Raw genomic sequence first — 25,390 nt, forward strand, 5'->3', positions numbered from 1 at the left:
TTGAAGGTAAAGAAACCAAAATTGTATCCAATACTCCAGGTGTGGTCTCAACATTTCATTGCATCTTTACATTGTTACTATAATTTGCTTGCAATAAATGCCAACATGCCCTTTGTCATCCTGACTTCTGCACCTGCACATTAGCTTTCAATGACATACATAAAGATACCAAGGTTCAAATTGAACATTAACATTACCCAATCTCTCAGCATTTCATCATCATCATCATCATCATAATCATACTTTATTAGCCAAGTATGTTTTGCGACATACGAGGAACAGAACACACAAAATACATTTTACATGAACATCCATCACAGTGACTCCTCCACATTCCTCACTGTGATGGAAGGCGAAAAAAAATTAAATTTCTTCCCTTCTTTGTTCTCCCGCGGTCGGGGCCATCCATTGACGGGGCGATCTTGACTTCCGTAGCCGGTGGTCAGGCCCTCCGTATCGGGGCAATGAAGCTCCTGCATCGGGGGGGAATCTCAGCTCCCCCCCGCCGGGCGATCTGACCCTGGGTCGGGGCTGGTCGGACCTTTCTGCGTTCTTTGGAGCTTCCTGACATCAATCTCTACCCGAGACTGCGAGCTCCTCGATGGTGATGTCCACAGGCCGCGGTTGGAACCTCGATCCCAGGCAAGGAATCGGCTCCGATGGTAAGTCCACGTCCCCGCGGTGGGGCTCAAAGTCAGTCCTGAGCAAGGCCTCCAGCTCCATGATGTTAGGCCGCAGAGCACCGGGGATACGATCCAGAAAACAATCGCATCTCCGGCAAGGTAAGAGATTGTAAAAGCGTTTCCCTGACCCCCCATCCCCGCCCCCCCCCCCCCCCCCCCCCCCCCCACATAAAACAAACCAGAAAACATTAACACATACTTTTAAAACACACTAAAAAAAATAAAAAAAGATGGACAAACTGTTGGCAAGACTGCCATCGCAGTGCCACCCGGTGGAATTTATTTTTTAAGTTCATTAAAAAAATACTTAGCATTTCTATTTTCTCTCCCAATGTGAACATCAGTCATCACCATAGACCCGTGTTCAGCCTATCTGGATGCAAAACAGCTTGGTATGGGAACTGCTCTGCCCAAGATCGCAACAAACTGCAGAGTTGTGAACACAGCCCAGTTCATCAGGCAAAATGGCCTATCTTACATGCTATATTCTATCTGCAAAGATGTTCCCATTTACTCAGCTTGTCTTTATCTTCTGAAGCCCTTTTGTATTCTACATCATATTCAGTTTCATGGCAGCAGCAAGCCTGAAAGTAATACATTTAGTTCCTTGCACCAAATTGTTAAATAGTCACAAGTCAAAGTCTGCCGACTTGAAAAGAACCGGTTCATTCTGACTTCCTCTTCTACAAATAGCAATTAATGTTTTAAATTTTTGGTTGATAGATTTTTGTTAATCAAAGATGGTGCCATGTACAGACTACAAGCAATTATATGGATCAGGTTGGGCATCAGTCATGACCATCCAGGTTTTATCCGCATGCTTCGCACCTCGGTATGGCAATTGCTCTACAAAGACCGCAAGTTGTGAGCCGGGCCCAGTCCATCACACAAACTAGCAACCTCACCATTAACTCCATCTATACTTCACATTGTCTCAGGAAAGCAGCAAATATAATCAAGGACCGCTCACATCTTGGCCATTCTCGTCCCTTCTTCCGTCGGGCAGAAGATACCAAAGCTTGAAAGCAGGTACCACCAGATTCAAGAACAGCTTCTTCCCCATTGTTAATGGAATCTTGCATGGACCTCTCATGTGCTCGGGATAAATTCCCAATCTTCCACGATTATTTATGGACTGTGTCTTTGGTTGCACCAGGGACTTTGGTTTTGTACTATTATGGTACCAAGTATGGTACTGTTGTTTATTTATTGTACAACGAGATCTGGGTGTCCTAGTGCATCAGTCACTGAAAGGAAGCATGCAGGTACAGCAGGCAGTGAAGAAAGCCAATGGAATGTTGGCCTTCATGACAAGAGGAGTTGAGTATAGGAGCAAAGAGGTCCTTCTGCAGTTGTACAGGGCCCTAGTGAGACCGTACCTGGAGTACTGTGTGCAGTTTTGGTCTCCAAATTTGAGGAAGGATATTCTTGCTATTGAGGGCGTGCAGCGTAGGTTTACTAGGTTAATTCCCGGAATGGCGGGACTGTCATATGTTGAAAGACAGGAGCGACTAGGCTTGTATACACTGGAATTTAGAAGGATGAGAGGAAATCTTATCGAAACGTATAAGATTATTAAGGGGTTGGACACGTTAGAGGCAGGAAACATGTTCTCAATGTTGGGGGAGTCCAGAACAAGGGGCCACAGTTTAAGAATAAGGGGTAGGCCATTTAGAACTGAGATGAGGAAAAACTTTTTCAGTTAGAGAGTTGTGAATATGTGGAATTCTCTGACTCAGAAGGCAGTGGAGGCCAATTCTCTGAATGCATTCAAGAGAGAGCTAGATAGAGCTCTTAAGGATAGCGGAGTCAGGGTTAGGGGGAGAAGGCAGGAACGGGGTACTGATTGAGAATGATCAGCCATGATCACATTGAATGGCAGTGCTGGCTCGAAGGGCCGAATGGCCTCCTCCTGCGTCTATTGTCTATTATTGATTATATATATTTATCTGTGTATTATTATGTTAATGAGCCTGTAAGTTGCAGCAAGCAAGAATTGCATTGTTCTGTTGCCAGTACATGTGACAATTAAACAAACTTGACTCTTGATTCTTCCTGTCTACCTGACTAGATACTGCACCTTGTTTACTTTCTCTTTTGCACTATCCATCTGTGCATGATATGATTTGCCTGGAGAGCAGGCAATCTTGTTATCTCACTCGGGCAGTCCAGGACTAGAGGGCATAGATTTATGGTTAGAGGAAAGAGTTATAAGAGACCTGAGGGGCAATTTCGTTATGCAGAGGGTGGGTGCATATATGGAATAAGCTACCAGAGGAAAGTACAATGGCGAATTTGGACAAATTCATGGATAGGAACGGTTTAGAAGGAGGCACGATAAACCAGATACTGGATTCTTGAGGAAGAAGGATCGTAACCTGAAACAATGTCTGTCCATTCCCGGCACAAATGCAACCTCACCCTCAATATTTACAGGGATATAGCCAAATGCAGGCAAACGGGAATTGGACTAGCTCAATTAGAAGATCTGGTTGGCCTGGGCGAGTTGGGCTGAAGGGCCTGTTTTCATGCTCTGTGACTCTCTATGACTGGCTGCTCGATGAGCCTGCTGCCTTCACTGCTACTGGACAGCCGGAATCCCATTAAACTCCTCACATCAGCAGATATTAGAAATTGGGGAAATGAAGGCCCCTACTGCTATCATTTTGGGGAATATTTCTCCTGTAGCAACACATAGACATCACTCGTTCACTGGTAGTTGATTTGCTTTGTCATCTTTCACATTCTTTTTCAGAATGGTGTTCCTTTTCTTTATTGAGCTTACTACCCACCTGAATTCACAATAAGTAAATATAAACTAATGGATAGTTCTTGTTGTTGCATTTATTTCCCAAATAGTGCACTATGTGAAGATTAATTATCTATCCCTTTTTGTTACTTTCATCTGAGATAATTTAACTTGATGTAAATTGGCAATCTACCCTGGCGATTTATGGAGCAATTCAAGGATTCCTTTGATTGAACCCTTTTATCTTTAGGGCTGGATTTTGACATATGTCTTGACTAAGAGGATGGGAATCTCCTATCTCTGATGATTGCTAGGACTCGACAAGAAATTAACTACAGAAGTTTAAAAATAGATTTCCCCTGGGAATGGTCCTGTATTGTAAATTGGCCAGACCATTTAGTGATAGTGCAGACATGAGATGTGTGGGAAAAATCTCATTAATATTTTGAGAATGCACTCTTGAGTTTGGATTAAGGTTTATAAATGAAATATGATAAGGAAAACTGATGAAAGTTGACTCAAATGAGAACAGAAAATAGATACCGACTAATATTAAAAGCAATAACAACAGGACGGCACGGTGGCGCAGCAGTAGAGTTGCTGCCTCACAGCGCCATAGACCCATGTTCGATCCTGACTACGGGTGCTGTCTGTACGGAGTTTGTACGTTCTCCCTGTGACCACGTGGGTTTTCTCCGGGTGCTCCAGTTTCCTCCCACAGTCCAAAGATGTACAGGTTTGTAGGCTAATTAGCTTTGGTAAGAATTGGAAATTGTCCCTAGTGTGTAGGATACTGCTAGTGTATGGGTATCGCTGGTTTGCGCGGACTCGGTGGGCCGAAGGGCCTGTTTCCGCGCTATATATCTAAACTCCGAACTCTAAATAAAAATTGATTTCTGGTAGGTCAGCAACTCTTATTTTATTAAAGCCCCCAATATTCCCTTGAGTTTTGAGATTGAAATCATCTTAAATCATGTCAACAGCACCATTTGATTTTGATGTTTGCAGTTCTATTTTTTTTTAAATCATTAAATGATAAAAAAAATAATTTAGCTCCTTGATTAAATGTAGAAATGTCACAGTGATCTGGAAAAGTTTCATTTTTTATACAGAAAATAATAATAATAATCAACAATATATTAATTGTACTTGCATTTAAAGAAGCTTGTGACATCTGAAGGGCTTGGTACACAATAGTCTGGACATTGTGGTCAATGGTAATGTAACAACACTCAATCTGACTTTGAAGAAAGTTGCTTGCAGAGATCAGTCGATTAGGACTTCATCATTTCCAACATCTGCTGTTGTCAAGAGTTCAGTGGGATCCCTGGTGTCCAGTGATGTTGTCAAGCTGACTGAACAACCAGTCACGTTGAAAAATTCGGAAGACAGCAAGCAAGTAAAGAAGTAAAAAGTTCAATTTTTAACAAAGGTTTTAAAAGTTGGATTTAGCATAAAATAAAGTTTGCCACAGGCACATCATTTAAGGTAGAGGTTGAAGTTTCATAAGTAGCAAGAATAAAATTTTAAATATTGAAAAAAATTATTATATGTTGAAATATACATCAGAGGAAATTACAATCCACATGCAGATTACTTTTTAAGGCCAGAATTGCCAAGCAATAATTATGACTTTGTATGCTGTTAAAAACTTGCATAGCCTCAATGCAAAAGAGCATGCTATTTCAAAGCTACTTTCCCAAAAGAATGCATCTTAAATAGACAATAGACAATAGGTGCAGAAGTAGGCCATTCGGCCCTTCGAGCCAGCACCGCCATTCAATGTGATCATGGCTGATAATTCTCAATCAGTACCCCGTTCCTGCCTTCTCTCCATATCCCTCGACTATCCGCTATCTTTAAGAGCTCTATCTAGCTCTCTCTTGAATGCATCTAGGGAATTGGCCTCCACTGCCTTCTGAGGCAGAGAATTCCACAGATTTACAACCCTCTGACTGAAAAAGTTTTTCCTCATCTCCATTCTAAATGGCCTACCCCTTATTCTTAAACTGTGGCCCATGGTTCTGGACTCCCCCAACATTGGGAACATGTTTCCTGCCTCTAACGTGTCCAATCCCTTAATAATCTTATATGTTAAGAAGAGTCTTGACACGAAACATCACCTATTTATTTTCTCCAGAGATGCTGCCTGACCCATTGAGTTACTCGTGTCTATCTTTGGTGTAAACCAGCATGTGTAGTTCCTTCCTACACGTAACAAAATACTTTCTGCGTTTCTTCATTTTAACTGCATATCTCATGCAGCTGCTGCTGGAGATATTTTGTTGTAAGATAGTGTCACTTTTATTGCAACTAAAATATCAGCAATCTTTTAAGATATTATTCTACAGGAAATAGCAACCATTAGCTAGCCTGCCACGGAAAATCCTCTTTCATGCTTGGTAGACACAAAATGCTGGAGTAACTCAGTGGGTCAGGCAGCATCTCAGGAGAGAAGGAATGGGTGACGTTTTGGGTTGAGACCCTTCTACAGACCCTTCTTTTATGTTTGTATTTCTTTTGACAAACTTTCCACATTTTGTAATCTGCATTTCATTTCAAATTATGTTCCCTGTATCATTACTCTTAGGAAATGCTTGAAGGAAGAATCTTCATTCCCCACTTTAAATCGGCAATATTTTTCCCCTTCTAATACAGTCAGATCGATTTGGCATTTCCTTCTCTCAGTTAATTCTAATACTCTTCCTGTCCCCCTCCTCTCGCTTTTCTGTCCTCTTTCCCCCTTTCCCAGCTCTAAGCACTGCTCATAATGTTTATTCCATCTAGCTTCTACTTCATCACTTTCTTGCGATATTCCATCAAGCTGCCTTCTTCGAGCCTCACGTTTTTCATGATTCCTTCTTCTCAACATTACTCCCTTTGTCCTTTTGCCCTGCTCCTATAGGAGGAGATTCTGAACTGCTATGTACTACAGGCAAGCATTCCTGATCTTGTAGGAATTCCTATCAATAGTGCTTGGCAGCCAGAATTGCTTCCAATGGCAACCAGACTGAATAATTGCAGGGATATTTGTCCATTTGGGTATTTGTCTGTGAATAAAAACAACCTCCAAATCACAGACAGCCGGCATACATTTTTACACAATTTAAGTCATTGTTTATATATGAGAGCTAAAACAGATTTAGCTTATCCATTATCTACAAACAAGGTCCTCAAATAGTTCTCTAATTAATGAGAAGGGATTGCAAATTTCCTCCATCCTCCCATTGCAAGGCCACAAAAGAAAAAACCATATTACTCTATCTGGCAGTAACTTTAGTTTGAAAAAGTTAGCACGAATCAATCATTATATTTGTGTTCAAATTTAACTGCAGTCTATTAAGGCTTAGATAAGAAAAAATAAAATAGCTGAGGATTTTAGACCAGACGAGGCAGAGTCCTATCACAAGTTCATAAAGCATATTTTCATACCTTACTTCTACGCAGAGTTTATACGCTCCAGTATATGATTTATGTTGACAAATGAGGGGATCTTGGGATGATTAAGAATTGTGAAGGAATGCACATCCAGTGAAGAATTGGTCACAAAGTGCTGGAGTAACTCAGCAGGTCAAGAACCCTCTTCAGTCTGAAGGGTCTCAACCATAAAAACGTCACCTATCCATGTTCTCCAGAGATGCTGCCTGACCTGCTGAGTTACTCCAGCACTTTGTGTCCTTTTGTGATAATTCCATTATCACCAGCATCTGCAGTTTTGCTTCTACATTCCCAGTGAAGAATTAATTTTTAAAGGGCTATCTCGTCTTTAAAAAGCAGATATAATAAGGAAAGATCTTTCAATCTTCACTTTCTCCTCAAGTACAGTATCCAATTCCAATGAAAACAAATGCTGTCTCAAGAAGGTGATTACCAAGGGATTCCCTTCAACAAATAGTTGCAGCCAGCTAATGGTTACTTATGTTTGAAGCAAGCATAATCCTTTCAAGAGTGCAGAGGCCATTTGTACCCTGGCTCAGCCCTGAGCCTTATTGTGCAGGTCCCATTAACAAGTTACTCTTTCATTATCGTACAAATAGTTTAATTGTTTTTCGCTGCCACTTTGAAATTATGTTTATTGTTTATTGTTCTCAAACATTTATAAAGGTGTGATGAGCAACCTAATCATTAACAACTCCTTACATTCAGGAATAAGCCTTTGACCAATGTGTAAGAAAATAACTGCAGATGCTGGTACAAATCGAAGGTATTTATTCACAAAATGCTGGAGTAACTCAACAGGTCAGGCAGCATCTCAGGAGAGAAGGAATGGGTGACGTTTCGGGTCGAGACACTTCTTTGACCAATGGATCTTTGAAATATAGAAGAGCTAAGAGTTTTAGGGATCAAACTTGATCTGGGACTAAAATCAAAGCAGTCAGGATCTCATTAGTTGGTCAAGCCTCTCGAGGGACTGCATGAGCCTTCTTTTGCACCCCCCCCCCCCCCCCTACTTATATTGTCTTGCAATTTCTCCTGCGAGGTATAAAATAGGAGTACGGAAGTCTTCTTCCCCGCTGAAGAGAGAAGAATTCACTCCTAAAATAGACCAGCAACAGTGATCGGAGAATAGTGGAGCCAGTGGATGCCTGGAGCATTTTGCCAGTGATCTGGCAGTGGTATTTCATGAAATTCAATGAGCTGGCTGGATCCTTCATGCTACTGCTCCCATTCAAACTCTGCGAGTCCATTATCACCACTTGGCTGTGGTAGCAGTCCTATAGTAGCATCAGTTCCCCTGCCATAATCACCGCAGGCAGCCCAGGTGCCTGATACTGTCTACACAACACATCCTGATTTAGTTTAGTTTATTGTCACATGTACAGAGGGTACAGTGAAAATCTTTTAGTTTAGTTTGGAGAAATAGAGCAGAAACAGGCCCTTTGGCCCACTGAGTCCACGCCGACCAGCAATCCCACCCCCCCTTCCCCCATACACTACCACTATCCTACACACTAGGGCCAATTTACAATTTTTACCGAAGCCAATTAACCTACCAGCCTGTCTTTTGAATGTGGGAGGAAACCGGAGCACCCGGAGAAAACCATGTGGTCACGGGGAGAATGTACAACCTCCGTACAGACATCACCCGTAGTCAGAAAATGTAAGAAAATAACTGCAGATGCTGGTACAAATCGAAGGTATTTATTCACAAAATGCTGGAGTAACTCAGCAGGTCAGGCAGCATCTAAGGAGAGAAGGAATGGGTGACGTTTCGGGTCGAGACCCTTCTTCAGACGTTTTCAGTCTGAAGAAGGGTCTCGACCTGAAATGTCACCCATTCCTTCTCTCCTGAGATGCTGCCTGACCTGATGAGTTACTCCAGCACCTGTAGTCAGGATCAATCTGTGTCTCTGGCGCTGTAAGGCAGCAACTCTACCTCTGCACCATCTTGCCATGCATGCTAACCAGTCAGGACCACTCTCACAGTGTCCATCCTCAATCACATGTAGACGTTTCTTCTCCATTTATGGGCTCATACACTGAAGTAGTCAGCGTTCACAGCTGTTACGCAACAAGTCAGCAGGAGGTAACGTGCATTGGAGGAGATACACTTCCAACTGAATGTGGAGGACATTGCCCCTGTAATAGACAGAGAGAGACTAAGTACTATGACAGGCAGTGAGCCAGAGGAGGCTAGGTCATCTATCCTTTCCTATTCCAGCAAATTCCAATTGGATGGATGAGTCATATCATCATATCATATCATATATATACAGCCGGAAACAGGCCTTTTCGGCCCACCAAGTCCGTGCCGCCCAGTGATCCCCGTACATTAACACTATCCTACACCCACTAGGGACAATTTTTTTTTTTTTTACATTTACCCAGCCAATTAACCTACATACCTGTACGTCTTTGGAGTGTGGGAGGAAACCGAAGATCTCGGAGAAAACCCACGCAGGTCACGGGGAGAACGTACAAACTCCTTACAGTGCAGCACCCGTAGTCAGGATCGAACCTGAGTCTCCGGCGCTGCATTCGCTGTAAAGCAGCAACTCTACCGCTGCGCTACCGTGCCGCCCTGGAGTCCTGGAGACTTCCTGAAGGAACTCTTGAGATCTTGCTTCAGGGTATATTGGCTTTCACAACCGCAGTCTGATTCAATGACCAGATACTTTGGGTCATGGATGGAGGGTCACCGATCTGAAACCTTAACTCTGCATATCTCTCTCTCTATCTCTCTCTCTATCTCTCTCTCTATCTCTCTCTCTCTATCTCTCTCTCTCTATCTCTCTCTCTATCTCTCTCTCTCTATCTCTCTCTCTCTATCTCTCTCTCTCTCTCTCTCTCTCTCTCTCTCTCTCTCTCTCTCTCTCTCTCTCTCTCTCTCTCTCTCTCTCTCTCTCTCTCTCTCTCTCTCTCTCTCTCTCTCTCTCTCTCTCTCTCTCTCTCTCTCTCTCTCTCTCTCTCTCTCCCTCTCTCCCTCTCCCCTCTCCCTCTCCCTCTCCCTCTCCCTCCCGCTTCCTGCCTTCAGCTTGTTGTCCAATGAGACCCTGCCCCAGTCACGTTTGCTTCGGGTTGAACAAATATAATAATAAACTATAATCATGAAATGCTTTGAAAGGTTGGTCCTCTCACACATCAAATCCAGCATCCCTGCCTCATTGGACTCGCATCAATTTGCATACAGGGCAAACAGATCCACAGAGGACTCCATCTCTCTGGCTCTTCACACTGTCCTGACTCACCTAGAGAGACAGGGCACGTACATGAGGATGCTATTCATTGACTACAGCTCTGCCTTCAACACGGTCATCCCCACCAAGCTCATCACAAAACTCCACCAGCTAGGCCTCAGCTCGTCGTTATGCGACTGGATCCTGGACTTCCTGCTGGAGCGACCGCAGGCAGTGAGAATGGGCCCGCACCTGTCCTCCACTATCACCCTGAGTACCGGCACACCACAAGGCTGTGTTTCGAGCCCCTTGCTCTACTCCCTCTTCACACATGACTGTGTTCCTGCATTCGACACCAACACCATTGTTAAGTTTGCAGACGACACAAAGGTGATCGGGCTGATCACCAACGGTGATGAAACACACTACAGAGCGGAGGTGCAGAACCTGGCGGACTGGTGCTCTGATAACAACCTGTCCCTAAACACCTCCAAGACCAAGGAGCTGAACATCAACTTCCGTAGGTCACACAATGGGGAAAATGCTCCAATCTTTATCAATGGGGACAGTGTGGAGAGAGTGTCCAGCTTCAAGTTTCTGGGCACTCACATTTCGGAGGACCTCACATGGTCCACTAACACCGCTGCGCTGGTCAAGAAGGCGCAGCAACGACTGTTCTACCTTAGAACACTGAAAAAGTCTGGTCTACCCCAACAGCTGCTGACGACCTTCTACCGCTGCACCATAGAGAGCATCCTAACACATGGCATCCCTGTGTGGTACCTCAGCTGCACGGAGGCAGAGAGGAAAGCTCTTCAGCAGGTAGTCTATAGAGCTCAGAAGATTATCGGAACACAGCTACCAGCCTTGGAGGGCATCTCAACACACGATGCCTCAGAAAAGCCACCAGCATCCACAAAGACTCCTCACACCCCTGCGATAGTCTGTTCGAACTTCTACCATCGGGCAGACGATACAAGGCCTTCTACGCCCGCACCTCCAGACTCAGGAACAGCTTCATCCCCAGGGCCATAACTTCTATGAATCGGTCCTGCTGAGCCGGATGGTCACATCGCACAGCAAACCGGCACAGATCTACATGCACTTTATTCTGTTTTAAAACTGTTTCTTCGCTGGGTTGTCTAAATTTATACTGATTAGCTAATTAATTTATTGCATCGTATGGAAGTCGCATTCCCAATCTCGTTGTACCCCTGTACAATGACAATAAAGATATATTGTATTGTACTGTATTGTATTGTATTGTATTGTAAATCCATTGTGCTGCCGTTCTACGGGACAATGGGGGCGCTACTGAGAGATGCACAGGTAGCCGTGGAGAGCACTGGTCGAATAAGCACTAATCGCCACACTCTTTCCCCGCAGATGTTGTCTGACCTGCTGTGTGTTTCCAATGTTTTTTTTGGTATTTTGATCTCTGGTGCCGGCAGTACATTATTGATATGGTGTGTGAGATGCACGATGCAATGTGAAAATAGTACCCAGGTGTGTTCTCGACTCGAGGGCGTTACATCCACCAGCCCACCTGCGCTATGTGCGTGGAAGCGGTGCAACCTTCGGGAGTGGGCTGATATTTTCTGTTTGACCCTCATTTTTTTTTTCCAATCAGAAACATGGGGCATGAATTTGAAGAGAAGGTTGCTAAAGAACCGAATTGCAAATTGCACTTCATTGAAGTGTTGGAGTAATTCAGTGGGTCAGGCGTGGAGGGAATGGTTAGACTAAGTTTCGGGCTGGGACCCTTCTGCAGAAACGTCCTCTATCCATTCCCTCCACAGATGCTGTTCGACCCGGTGAGTTCCCCCGGCACTTTGTGTGTTTTGCTCAAGATTCCAGCATCTGCAGTTGCTCGTGTCTGTCTGCACATTGGATCAGGTGAGGCTGAGAATAAATGTTAGGAAAGATGATAGATGTTGCTGGGGTTCTGACTCCGGTGAAACCGATCTCCGAGAGCAGTTGCTTGTGTGTGATGTGCTGGGAGTGGGTTGGCTGAGATGGGATACTCCTGAGAGTGGGGCGGAGACTCGGGGCACTGGATCCGATATGCACTCACACACAAGGTAAACTCCTATCATAACAGCGCGGTTCTTGGAGAGTGGAGACTCAGTCTTAAGAATGACACCACTTTTAATCTCATTCGTTCTTCTCATCGCCTTTGCCGGTGAGTCTCCCTGTATTTTGTTCTCAATCTCCTAATAAGGGCGTTTAAACAATGTTAAAAATACACACACTTTGTTACTTGCCGAATTTGCATGTATCAATTGCATGTATCAGTATCAATTGTAACAATGTAACACGATGTATGCGTTTTGTAGCGAGCAATACTTTATATCGATGGAAATTCCTCATATTCGTTTTAAATACCCCCCCCCCCCCCCAGCATGTGTTTGTGTTACAAAAGTGTTTTAGTAATGTGCAAGAATTCCAAATGTATAACCGGTGTGCCAGAAAGCAAGCCACTCTCTTTGTAACTATGGTTACACTAAAGGCTGAACACTTCTTGCTGTGCATTGGCATTTAATGCTACTGGTGATATTTTACGGTGCCACTAAATTCAAGTTAATTTTCATATGAAAATAAAAACCAGAATGCCAGAAACCAGAACTTCTGGAACTTGTTCTGTCATCCAATGAGTTTGTGCTGAAGGCAGACACAAAATGCTGGAGAAACCCAGCGGGTCAGGCAGCATCTCTGGAGAGAAGGAATGGGTGACGTTACGGGTCGAGACTGCTGATCCAGTCTCAAATCCACCCTGCCCAATCTCGATGAACCTTGTTTCTCTTGTAGTCAAAAACTCCACCTCAGCTGTGAATATATTGTGCATCAACAGCATCTTGAGTGCAAAATACCAAAGAATCACTGCCCTTTAAAGATGACAATCCGCCTCATCTCTATTTTAAACGGGCAACCCCTTATCCTGAAACTGTGTTCAAAATTCCTCAAACAAAGTAAAGATCCTTGCAATATCCACCCCGTCAAAAGCCCTCCCAATCATCTAGGCTTCACTGAGATCGCCTCTCCTAACCCCAGAGAGTATTAGTCTATTCTTTTCAGTCTTTCTTCAGTGGAGAAACTTTTTAAGTCGAGAGTTGATTTAATGAATCTTTGTTACATTACTTCTAAAGCAATTATATTCTTTCTTGAATGTGGCCAAAGGTGTACCCATTACTCCAGCTATTCACACACTAAAGTCCTGTAGAAAAAAACAACCTTTCTCAAATACTCTATCCACTCTGAAATAAAGGCTAATGTTTCCTTTGACTTAAACTCTGCCATTTAAACACAGATTGTTCTGAGTCCCACTATTTGCAAAACTGCAGTTAATAATTAGCAACCTATACTATACTATTCCCTTTCTACTTGGCGATAAATGTATATAAATCTGCCAGCCTGGCAAATTAAACCAATTTAACATATCTTTGTATTTCTGATATTTGTTATTAGATATTCTTTCCATCTCAAGTTATTTTTGTGTGCAGTTTGTTACTGATTGTTGTAGGATTTTAATGGTCTCACCTATTCTCGACTGCTCACATCGTGGACTTTCAGAAATGATCATCGTCCTCAGGTTTGGGAATTTAATTAATCAGAATATTGGTGGGATGGAAGACAGTGGAAATGAAAGAGCTTAAAGGCAGGCACAAAATGCTGGAGTAACTCAGTGGGTCGGGCAGCAACTCTGGAGAAATGGATAAGTGACTTTTCGGGTCTGGACATCTTCTTCAGACTTTGATGTTTGAACTATCAGCTGGAGCCTTGAAAACAGTCAGATGCCATGGCATGGTTATTTGGAGAGTCAACATTGGTGATTGGAGTGAAATGATTTCAATTCATAATCTCTGATTCTGACAAGATGCCTAGATTGATTGGAAAAGGGTCTTTATTTCTTTGCTACGTTCAATCCAACACACCAATTCTTTGCAGCACTATGGTTACATTTTGCAGAGGTGACGATTCACTTTTTACTTTTAGCACGCGTGAAATTGTGGGGAAATGGTAACTTCCGCACTTCTCAGTAAATGGTGTCTGCTGAGGAATTAGAATGTAAGCACACAAAACCACAAGGAACAGAAATTGCAGTGCTCCTTACTTGTTCTTGCACGAGTATGCAATAAGATCATAGATGACTGAATGCTCATTTTCCTGCACTAAATCGGTATCCTTTCATCCCCTTTGTGTACAAATATCTTTCTATCTGTCCAAAATTGACTCAGTGATTGAGTCTCTTCAGCCCTCTTGGGTAGAGAATTTCAAAAAATCACCTGCCGCTGTGTGAAGAAATTTTCTCTTGGTCCTTAAAGTGTATGCATAGTGTTTCTCCAAAGGACAGGCAGCACAGTCTCAAAATCTGTGATTCCTGGTTTGAGGAATCCAGCCAGATTAAGATTCCAGTATCAACAATCCCTTCAATTATTCTCCCAGGGGCTGTAAATAAGAATTAACGTCCTACTCTTCTGAACAATTCGAGATAGTATTAGCCCTGTCTACTTCATTCCTTGTTATAGAGACCATCTCTTCCAGCCCTGAAATTAATTTGGTGAACTTTTGTTGCACTCATCTATTGTACGTATATGCTTCCTTGGCTTGGTTAGGGAGACCAATCTCTAATACCAGAGATATTATCTGGTACATAATATTCCAGATCGTTAGATTTTCTGTTTTTTTTCCTACCACAATGAACTCTACATGTTTCCCACGTTATATATGTCATCTCACTTAACCTGTTTCTATCCATTTGAAGCCTCTGCCTCCTCTTCACACTGCCACTCATCTCTGTGGTGGAGAAAGTACTTAACGACGTACTGAATTGTAACCTGGTTTTGAAAACTGACATTTAATGTGTACTTAAACGTTCAAATGACCAGGTCAGAATGTGGAGCTTCTATTGAAGGTGCTGGTTTCTTCCACTGTTCAGACCCGTCCACTGGGAACAGAACTAATTATTTTTTTCACATGTACAAGGTTTTGATTGAATTGCAATATACATTATGGAAACAGGTCTTTTGGCCCATCAAGTCCATGCCGACTATCAATCACCCGTTCACATAGGTTTTGGGCTGGTGAACGTTCCAGGACTGATTGAGTTTAGTTTTAGTTTAGAGATACAGCACGGAAACAAGCCCTTCAGACCACTGAGTCCATTCCGACCATCAATTATTCGTTATTCATTTATACTCGTTCTCTGTTATCCCACTTTCTCATCCACTCCCTACACACCAGTGGCAATTTTACAGAGGTCAATTAACCTTTAAATCTGCATATCTTCGGGAGGAAACTAACATGGTGCAAAAACCACACAGACATCAGCCCAGGTCAGGATCAAGTCCGGTCTGTGGCATTATGTGGCAGCAGCTCTACCACTCTGCCAAAATGCAGAAAGCCTTTGATTCTGATTAAATCCTTTAAGATTCTGCGCTAAGCTTAAAGAATCTTCCAAAACTAAAATACTGCCAGCAGAGCAACCTTTTGTTTCTTCCAATTTTAACTCGCCACCAGCCTCCTGACTTACACCTTCATAAAGGACCATTTAATCCCTTACAATATTCATATTACTGGCTTCTTGTATTTGTATAGAATTAAACTCACTCAGAGTTCATTTATTTGAACCCTAGCCTGCATTAAATCCTCTTTGTCTCTTATCAGATTCACAACAACATTTGTTGTCTTCCTTTACCCAAGGGGGAACAAAAATGCTTCCTTGGGCATCTATGGTTATCAAAAGAAATGACGTACTTGCTGCATTTGTAATCCACATCTGTGGAGTGCAGCTGCCAGACAATGACCTGATAGAAAGTCATAGCTACATTTGGACCTGCATAATGCTTCAGAATATCCAGATAATTACAAATCATATATTGTATCTGAAGCCAAAAGAAGATAGAAGCACAGTGGAGATCTTGGAATAAGTAGGGAGTAGCAGCATCTATTTTCCTATCAGTTTTACAATGCTCTTGTTCAAAGAGCAGTGGTTAGATGGTATTCCTGGAGGTCTTTTGCTTTTTATTTACCATGTAAAATGTGCTTGATTTTAAGTAAATCAGATGAATTCAATAGGTAACATCAGTGAACCACTTCATTTTGATTTGGTCCACAGCGTACTATTGCTATAATTTTAATAGATTTATCTCATGGATTTATGATGAGGATGGCACTTGTAGATTCAAGATTCAAGATTCAAGATTCAAGATATCTTTATTTGTCATCCAAAAAACAAGTTTTTTTGACGAAATTTAGTCACCCACAGTCCAACAATAAAGCAATAAAATAAGCAAATTACACAACCCCAACCAACACACAAAAAAGAAACATCCATCACAGTGAGTCTCCTCCAGTCCCCTCCTCACTGTGATAGTGTATAGTGGGAGGACAGAAAAATCAACGTGAAATACACCATATATTATTGTTTGAAAGATATCACATATAGCTTGGAGAAAGAAGGAAATGCAGATGTTTGAATCTTGAGTAAAACACAAAGTGCTGGAGTAGCTGAACAGGTCAGGCAGAATCTGTGGGGGGAATGGACAGGAGACGTTTTGGGTGGGGCCCTGGTGCCATAGCTGACATTTAAATCTTTTACAGTGCTTCATAAATGATTATTGCTCTTTGTGGGATCTTGGCAAAATTGCTTTTGGAAATCCTGAGATGTAAACGGTGCTATTTATTTGATGCAAGCTCTGCCCTTATCTGTATTCTTGCTGAGGAAATCACTTAGAGCTGAAGTTAGGTTTAGCATTGCCAACTGTGGAGAAAAGCAGAATCTGCATTTAGTAGCTGAGAATTAGAGTAATAGAGTGGTACAGCATGGAAACAGGCCCTTCAGCCCATGTTCCCCATGCCGACCAATGTGCCCCTTCTACAACTAGTCCCACCTGCCCATGTTTGGCCCATATCCCTCCAAAGCTTTCCTATCCATGTATCTAATTATGAAACTTTTATGGCATATAAGGGAGTCATTTGGTCCATCTAGTCTGTGGAAGCCCCCAATAAACCAATTCTATCCATTCCAATTCACGTTCTTTCCCTGCACTCCTGCCCATGATTTCTTATCAAGTGAATACCCATTTCCCATTTGAAAGTCCTGATTAACTCCGTTTCCCCAACCCTTTTAAGGTAACAAGTTCCAGATCATAACTAGTCTCCATGTTAAAAGTCTTTCCCCCACTGTATCTTTTCCCCAAATGTTTTGAAGTTTGTATCCCTTAGTCTTTGAACTATATGACAATGGGAACATTTTTCATCGATCTACTTTGTTTACTCCAGTTGTGTTCTTTACGTTATAATTACACTTCCTTTCCTCCAAGAAGAACTACCTCAGTTTCTCCATTGAAAGGCAAGATTGTGGCATTTGCAAATGAGAGCACTAGGTAAGGATAGTTTTGAACTTTGTGTCGACTCCTCAATGTCTGTACTTCTAAGATGCACTTGAATACTGGTCCCGTAGACCAGCACTCTGAGCAAGCCACTTATTTTCCATTTCAGTCTCCAGAACACACACAACAAACTGTTTTTTTTCTGTCTGATAGTCAAAGAACAAAATGAACTGAAAGCAGGTCAGACTTTTTAATTTCCACATATATGCCAACTAAATGCAGTATGATGTCATCCGTTTGGAACAAAGAGCTGCTACCATTCTCTCCGTGCCAATGAGTGTCAGAACAAAACCTTCACTTTCAAAGACGTTAACCTTGTCATTAAAGCAATCAATATGAATTGTAAACTAGTAAATGGATCAGTACTTTCACCTCTGAATACGTGTTGGTTAGCATCTTCGCTTAATACAAAATTAGATTTCTTTGCATTCCTACATGAACAAGGACCTAAATGACATAAAAGACTATTAAGTGTACTAAGAGACCACATACACAACTCACTGGCCAATCAGGGCTACTGACCTCCCCACCATCAAAACGATCTACAGACAACACTGCCTCAAAAAGGCAGTCAATATCGTCAAAAATTCACATCACCCTGGCCATGCTCTCATTTCACAGCGACTATCAGGAATAAGGTATGGGAATCTGAAAGGCTTGACCACCAGATTCACGAGTAGCTTCATCCCAAGAACGATCAGACTCTGGAATACTGCACAATACTAACCTCAGCTATGAATGTCAAATGGTTGCATTAAGGACAACAGACTTTTTTGCACTAGTGTTGCGCTCACTAATTTGTTTGATATATATTCTATGTGTGTTGCATTTAACGACTGTTATGCTGTTGCACAGAAACATAGAAACATAGAAAATAGGTGCAGGAGTAGGCAAATTCGCCCCTTCGAGCCAGCACCTCCATTCAATATGATCATGGCTGATCATCCAAAATCAGTACCCCATTCCCGCTTTTTCCCCATATCCCTTGATTCCGTTAGCCCAAAGAGCTAAATCTAACTCTCTCTTGAAAACATCCAGTGAATTGGCATCCACTGCCTTCTGTGGCAGAGAATTCCACAGATTCACAACTCTCTGGGTGAAATAGTTTTTCCTCATCTCGGTCCTAAATGGCCTACCCCTTATTCTTAAACAGTGAGCCATGGTTCTGGACTCTCCCAACATCGGGAACATTTTTCCTGCATCTAGCCTGTCCAATCCCTTAAGACTTTTATGTGTTTCTATCAGATCCCCTCTCATCCTTCTAAATTCCAGTGAATATAAGCCCAGTCGACCCATACTTTCATCATATGCATGTAATTATTTCATTGTTCCGTGGTTGATACACATGATGATTAAACATTCTTGACTCTTGATCAATGAAATGCTGCACCTGAATAATCTCTTTAAAACAGCTAACAATAATAACACTTAAAAAATATTGGCCTGTTTCCATGCTGTGGATTTGATGTAAGCTAAAATACATAAAATGTACAGGTCAAAACAGGCCATTGAGCACTAATGTCTTTTGTGGAGTTATGCTCCAAGAAAGCTGCTTGATCGGAAGACAGAAAAGTATGAGTTCTGCACTAGAGGTTAGTTACAAATAAACCCAATGAAAGTCCAGGAGAAACGTTGCTATCTAAAGAGTGGTTGCAATGTACAACATGCCACCACAGGAAGTGGATGAGGTTTGGATTGAGGTTTTCCGTAGTCAATTAGTTATTTACTGGACTAGGGAAATGTGTTTGATTCTCATCACATCAGTAAGAGAATTTATATTTAATTAAGTTAATAACTGGAATACATTAAAAACAACTTGTCTGAGTAATGATAGCTGTGACACTGCTGGATTCTTGTAAAAAAGCCAACAGCTCCATAAGAACTCTGGCTGATATGTGATTCCATTCCCACAGAAGCATAATTGACACTTACTATTTTAAGTAAAATAGCAAGCCACTCAGCTGAAAAGACAGTTAGACATGGGCAATAGATGCTGCCTTGCCAATAACACTGATATGTAGTGAATGAGTTTATAAAAGATAAAAAACAGAGATGCCTTTTAAGGACAAGTTGGACATGTACGCAATGGAGTAAGGAATAGAAGGTTATGTGGATCAGGGAAGATTATGGCAGCTTTCTTGGAGCATAACCCCACAAAAGACATTAGTGCTCAATGGTCTGTTTTGACCTGTACATTTTATGCATTTTAGCTTACATCAATTCCGCAGCATGGAAATAGGCCAATATTTTTAAGTGTTATTATTGTTAACTGTTTTAAAGAGATTATTCAGGTGCAACATTTCATTAATTATAAGAGGATATTATACAAAACAAATTACTGATTCAAATGCAAATAATGCAAGAGAAATACTTCAGAAACTTTTATTTGCCGATAATGACATAAAAGAGACCACACATCACAACCTCCTGAATAACATGCTTCTCTTACCGCATTGAGAGCAGAAGCAGGGAACGGAGGGATATGGATCATGTGCAAGCAAATTAGATTAGTTGACTTGGCGTCATGTTCGGCATGGAAGCTGTGGGCTGAAGGGCCTGTTCCTGTGCTGGACTCTTATCTTCCGTGTTCCAGAATACAGAGAACTCCAGCTCCCCATTCACTGTAGTGAATACTGTGGAGCTGTGGCTCAGCTGCAGTACAGATGCCCATGAGTTAGCTGCAACTTAGCAAAGATATCAGCTCACATCTAGGTTAGTGCTCTGATTTAGATTTTTTTTTTTTTAGAGATACAGCGCAGAAACAGGCCCTTCGGCCCACTGAGTCCGCGCCACCCAGCGATCCCCGCACACTAACACTATCCTACACACACAAGGGACAATTTTTACATTTACCCAGTCAATTAACCTACAAACCTGTACGTCTTTGGAGTGTGGGAGGAAACCGAAGATCTCGGAGAAAACCCACGCAGGTCATGGGGAGAACGTACAAACTCCGTACAGACGGCGCCCGTAGTCAGGATCGAACCTGAGTCTCCGGCGCTGCATTCGCTGTAAGGCGGCAACTCTACCGCTGCGCCACCGTGCCGCCCTGATGTGGTACTGAGAGGGTGCTGCCCTGACATCAGTGCCTGTGTTCAGATGCGCTGATAAACCAAGGGCTCTGTCTGATATCTCGGGTGCATTTAACAGATCTCGTAGCCCCGATTGAAGAAGAGCATCCAACATCAGTAGAGGCAGCACAATGGTGCAGCTGGTAGAGCTGCTGCCTGATAGCCCCGGTTCAATCCTGACTTCAGGTGCTAATTGTGCAAAGTTTGCACGTTCTCCCTGTGATCAAAATACCATAAAATGCTTGTGCTTAACCAATTTATTTACCGTCAGGACATTTGAAAGGTAGATTGGAGGCGACAGTTTAACGGTCAGGTAAGCGTGGGAATTTTCACGATGTTTTTGGCCTCAGCCATTACATTTAAAGTGAGCTCCAAACCCAGATATGCAACCCAGAAACCAGATATGCATCTCCCTTACATTTTCAAAGAATGCCCACACACATTTCACAAAAATCCACTTAACCACTTAAATTTTTTTTTTAATACAGCTATTAGTAAACTGGAAGTAAATCCAGTTTATGCCTTGTTACAGTGAAGCTTGGTTTTAAGTAACCCATACAAGGGGTTATAGTTCAAAACTCTCAAGTACTTACCGACTTGTCAGTGATTTCAGCGAAAACCAGGACGCCGGAGAAGCATTGACAGCGTGGGAATTTTCGCGACGTTTCAGAAGACGGTGTAATCTCGACCTGACTCGGCATTGTCGTGGTCATTGTCATCGGGTAAAAGAAAAGTTTGGCGATCTGCTACGACTTTGACAGTCGTCGGCAGTCGCCAAAAAGATCGCCTAAGTGGGATAGGCCCTTATTAGTGTTCTGCCATTTCAAGATGCACTTTGCTTATGAGATACAAGAAACTGCAGATTTTGGTTTCCAAAAAAAGACACAAAGTGCTGGAGTAACTCAGCAGGCTAGGCAACATCTCTGAAGGACATGTATAAGCAACCTTTCAGGTCAGAGCCCTTCCTAAGACTCCATGTTCTCCGGAGATGCTGCCTGACCCACTGGGTTGCTCCAGTACCATGTACACTGATGATGCACACACATCTATCTACCTCATTGGTGACCCTCGGATTATCTTTGATCGGACTTTGCTGGCTTTATCTTGCACTAAACATTATCCCCTTATCATGCATCAGTACACTGTGAATGGCTCGATTGTAATCATGTATTGTCTTTCCGCTGACTGGATAGCACGCAACAAAAGCTTTTCACTGTACCTCGGTACACGTGACAATAAACTAAACTCAACTGAAACTGAAATTCCTGGATTTTCGAATAACTCATGCTGTAATCTCTGATGGGATTGTGGGCATAGAGTTCTCAAAGTTCTGAAAGTATCTACAAACAATGAATATTCAGTCTATATATTTCTGCAGATGTGCAAGGCACTCCTAATAGTACCTTGGATCGTGCCATATTTTTCTTTATCATTGCAGAGTAACAGCTCAGGTCATCTCCTAGTTCCCTCCATCCCCCATCACCATCCTGGTCTGACCACACTACACTGTAGAGGAGAAGGAGAAATTCACATGTCATTTTCCCTGCCGCCATCTAGTTAAGATGGTTGCATACTGAGGCTTGAACAAACTATGTCAAAGGCAAGCATCCAGCACTTGCACTGTTAGTCAGGGGAATAGGGAAGTTGATGTGGCACTATCCCAGGAAGAGGTGATATTACATCTGTCTTGCCTATGAGATGTTAGAGATGACTACAACGAGGGAACATACCCGAGTCATTTGCTGCATTTGCCTTCCTAACTAAACTAGGCTCGAGGGGCCAAATGGCCTCCTCCACATGGTCCACATAGCACCATGATGGCCTCCTCCTGCACCTATTTTCTATGTTTCTCTGTAAATGTTGGTGTTTTCAAGAAGCAGGGAGAGTCTGCACATCTTTCACAGTAAGTTATCGTCTGCTGATTTGTTGCAGTGGTCTTGGTCCTTCAATCTGCACACTCACAGATGTCTACTGCACTGTGCTTTAACCCCTCCGGGCTGCTGTGCCAAGAACCTGCCACAAACCCTTGCCTGCCCTGCTGTAGTGCTCTGCTGTGCTAGGGATGTGAGTAGCCCCAGTAGCCTGGTGCTAATCCCTACACTCCAGTGGTGTCCTCCATTCAGGAGTTATCCATGGCTCAGTATAGAGAGCCTGCCTGTGCTGGGCAGGTGTTGTGTGGGCTGCGACCGTGGTGGGTGGGGAAGCCACTCAGCGCTGAGATCGGGGCTCTGGGCTACTCTCTGGCTGGAGTAGTGAGTGTGGGTCACAGCCGGGAGCAGCCCAGCACCAGCTCCATTTGTGGACAGAGCAGATATATCCTGCAATAACCCTCATCACTTCCCCTTGGATGTGATGAAAGCCAGTCTCTTTGTCTGCCTGCAAAGGTATCTAGTTTAGTTATTTTGGTTTAGTTCAGAGATACAGTGTGGAAACGGGCCCTTCAGCCCACTGAGTCCGTGCCGCCCAACGATCACCCCTACACCAATCTATCCGAAAAGCAATGGGGGTTGGATATTAAATGCGGCCCCTTCGCAGAAATATCGACATCCTAAAAACTAAACAACAACAAAAAGTGCTTCGGAAGCATTTAAAGATGTGCCATTCTCATTATCTCCATGTGTTGCCATGGTATAAGTCAATCTTTTGGCCAATGTGCTCCACATAGCACCATGATTTTAACAGCAATGTCATGGAATAGTACAAATTCTCGCACATTGCTGGTTCCTCAAATGAGATCCCACTTGACTCAATGCTGCACCCTATAGTTGGCCAAATAACATGGCAGTGCAATTGCTGACTGTGCCGTGGTTCAGTTGAAAGTGTAATAAACCTCCAGGGCTCAACCTGCAGTGAGAATGGCAATTATAATGATGTTTTCTCTGAGATTTTAATCACAGCTCTTCTCTCCAAGTATCCTTGAGGAATTCCCTTGAATGAACAAATCCTCTCTTCCCCTTATTCTGCTTGATTCAGAGTTCATTGCTGTTCATGACTGGATGTTGTGGGTCTGTTGTGATCTTAGTTGTCAGACCAAATGTATCTATCATTACTAAGTGCTTTTAGAACATGTTGTAATTCACAAGATGGCTTCCCAATTTTAGCTCTGCCTCATATGTTTCTCGGGTGGTTTTCCATACGCCTTATAGAAGCAGTGTCAATCACCTGGCTGAGTCGTCCCAGATTGTATTATACAGATACAATACACATCTGCTGCGCCCAATTCATGACTGAAACATCAGTGTCAACCGTTTTGAACCTTTTCTGAATCGATCCAACTTAGCAAGTTAATAGCACCACATAACACACCCTCATTGTGAGTATGGGACTTTATCTCCACAAGCTATGTGCAGAGGTACTCTTAATGATATTCTTGAGACAGATTGGTGAGGACAAGGTCTAGTTCCCAGCTTAGCCCCACTCTCAATCCAGTACCAGGTGTACCTCACTTTCTTTATGCAAAGGAACGTTTTTTTTGTTGAAACAAGGAATTGGTTTACAAAAAATGACACAAAGTGCTGGAGTAACTCAGCAGGTCAGGCAGCATCTCTGGAGAACATGGATAGGCGAACCCTTCTTCAAACTGGTCAGGAACCTTTGTCAGCAATTTTCGTTGTTGAGCAAGGCTGATTCAGTAGCATAAAATACCCTGGAATTGTGCCTGGACTCATTTTATAGATGAGGTTACAGGTTGTGATAGAATACAACTGTGCTGTTCCTGTGGCCCCCAAATCATTGTGGAGGAAGGAACTGCAGATGCTGGTTTACACCGGAGATAGACACAAAAAGCTGGAGTAACTCAGCGGGTCAGGCAGCATCTCTGGAGAGAAGGAATAGGTGACGTTTTGGGTCGAGACCGATGGAGGGTTTCGACTTGAAACATCACTTATTCCTTTTCTCCTGAGATACTGCCTGACCCACTGAGCTAGTCCAACATTTTGTGTCTATCTTCGCCCTAAAATCATGACCCAGTTTGGAGTTGTTAGATTTTTTTTTCCAAATCTATCCAACTTAGCAATTACAGTAATACCACAATGTGAAATTAGATATTTGTTGGTGTCACAAATTGTCTAATTAATGTCCGATGGATCAGCAGGCCTGATCCTTAAATGTATTTAATGCCTGTTTTGGAAATGAGGAACTGCAGATGCTAGTTAATACACAAAAGGACACAAAGTGATGGAGTAGCTCAGCAAGGCAGGCAGCATTTCTGGAGAACATGGATAGGTGACATTTCAGGTCGAGGTGAAGAAAGGTCTTGACCCGAAACATCACCTAATCGTATTCTCCAGAGATGCTGCCTGACCTGCTGAGCACTTTGTGTCCTTTAGTGCTTATTTTTCTGTTTTAATTTCTCAAAACCAAAATCTCTGCCTTGTCCTATCTCGAGCATATTGTTTGTTGCTGGCTTCCCCGGATACAGTACCTTTTTCATTCTCCTACCATTCCAGCTTTCCAGCAGGTAATGACTTTATTAATGATTTATTCATAAAAGTCATTTCACATCATCTGCTTATGTCCACAATTATTTTTATTGCCTTTAATTTTGCTTCTTAGTTTGTATGTGCTCAACTCATCTAGTTAAGTAAACTCATTTTCCTGCCTACGTGGACCAGAATGCCCAATTGCACTGATGTGATTATGTTTATTAAATTATGCAGACCGGTTGAACCTTTATGAACATCTGACCGGGATCACATTATGCTGCTATAAACAGACTCTTGGAGGAAACGCTGTTAGAAGAAAGATGTGTGGGTTTATTATTATTGGTCTGCTATAGTCACTGACCGTCATGTAGTTCGGCAAAAACCTGAGTACACCTTAGATGGACACAAAATGCTGGAGTAACTCAGTAGGTCAGGCAGCATCTCTGGAGAAAAAG

The 25,390-nt window shown here is 42.7% G+C and overlaps 1 protein-coding gene across 2 annotated transcripts in view; it reads left to right on the top strand.

The window, feature by feature from the left end:
• The first annotated feature begins 12,141 nt into the window (after window positions 1–12,141).
• rxfp2l (relaxin family peptide receptor 2, like) overlaps window positions 12,142–25,390 on the top strand; it is a 67,634-nt gene continuing 54,385 nt past the window's right edge. For both annotated transcript variants that reach the window (XM_078412148.1, XM_078412149.1), the window contains exon 1: window positions 12,142–12,231. In XM_078412148.1, the coding sequence (XP_078268274.1) occupies window positions 12,186–12,231 (46 nt within the window). In that variant the 5' untranslated portion in view covers window positions 12,142–12,185. The remainder of the gene's footprint in view (window positions 12,232–25,390) is intronic.

Source organism: Rhinoraja longicauda, chromosome 15, assembly GCF_053455715.1.
Source record: "Rhinoraja longicauda isolate Sanriku21f chromosome 15, sRhiLon1.1, whole genome shotgun sequence".
In the NCBI taxonomy this organism is placed as follows: Eukaryota; Metazoa; Chordata; class Chondrichthyes; order Rajiformes; family Arhynchobatidae; genus Rhinoraja; species Rhinoraja longicauda.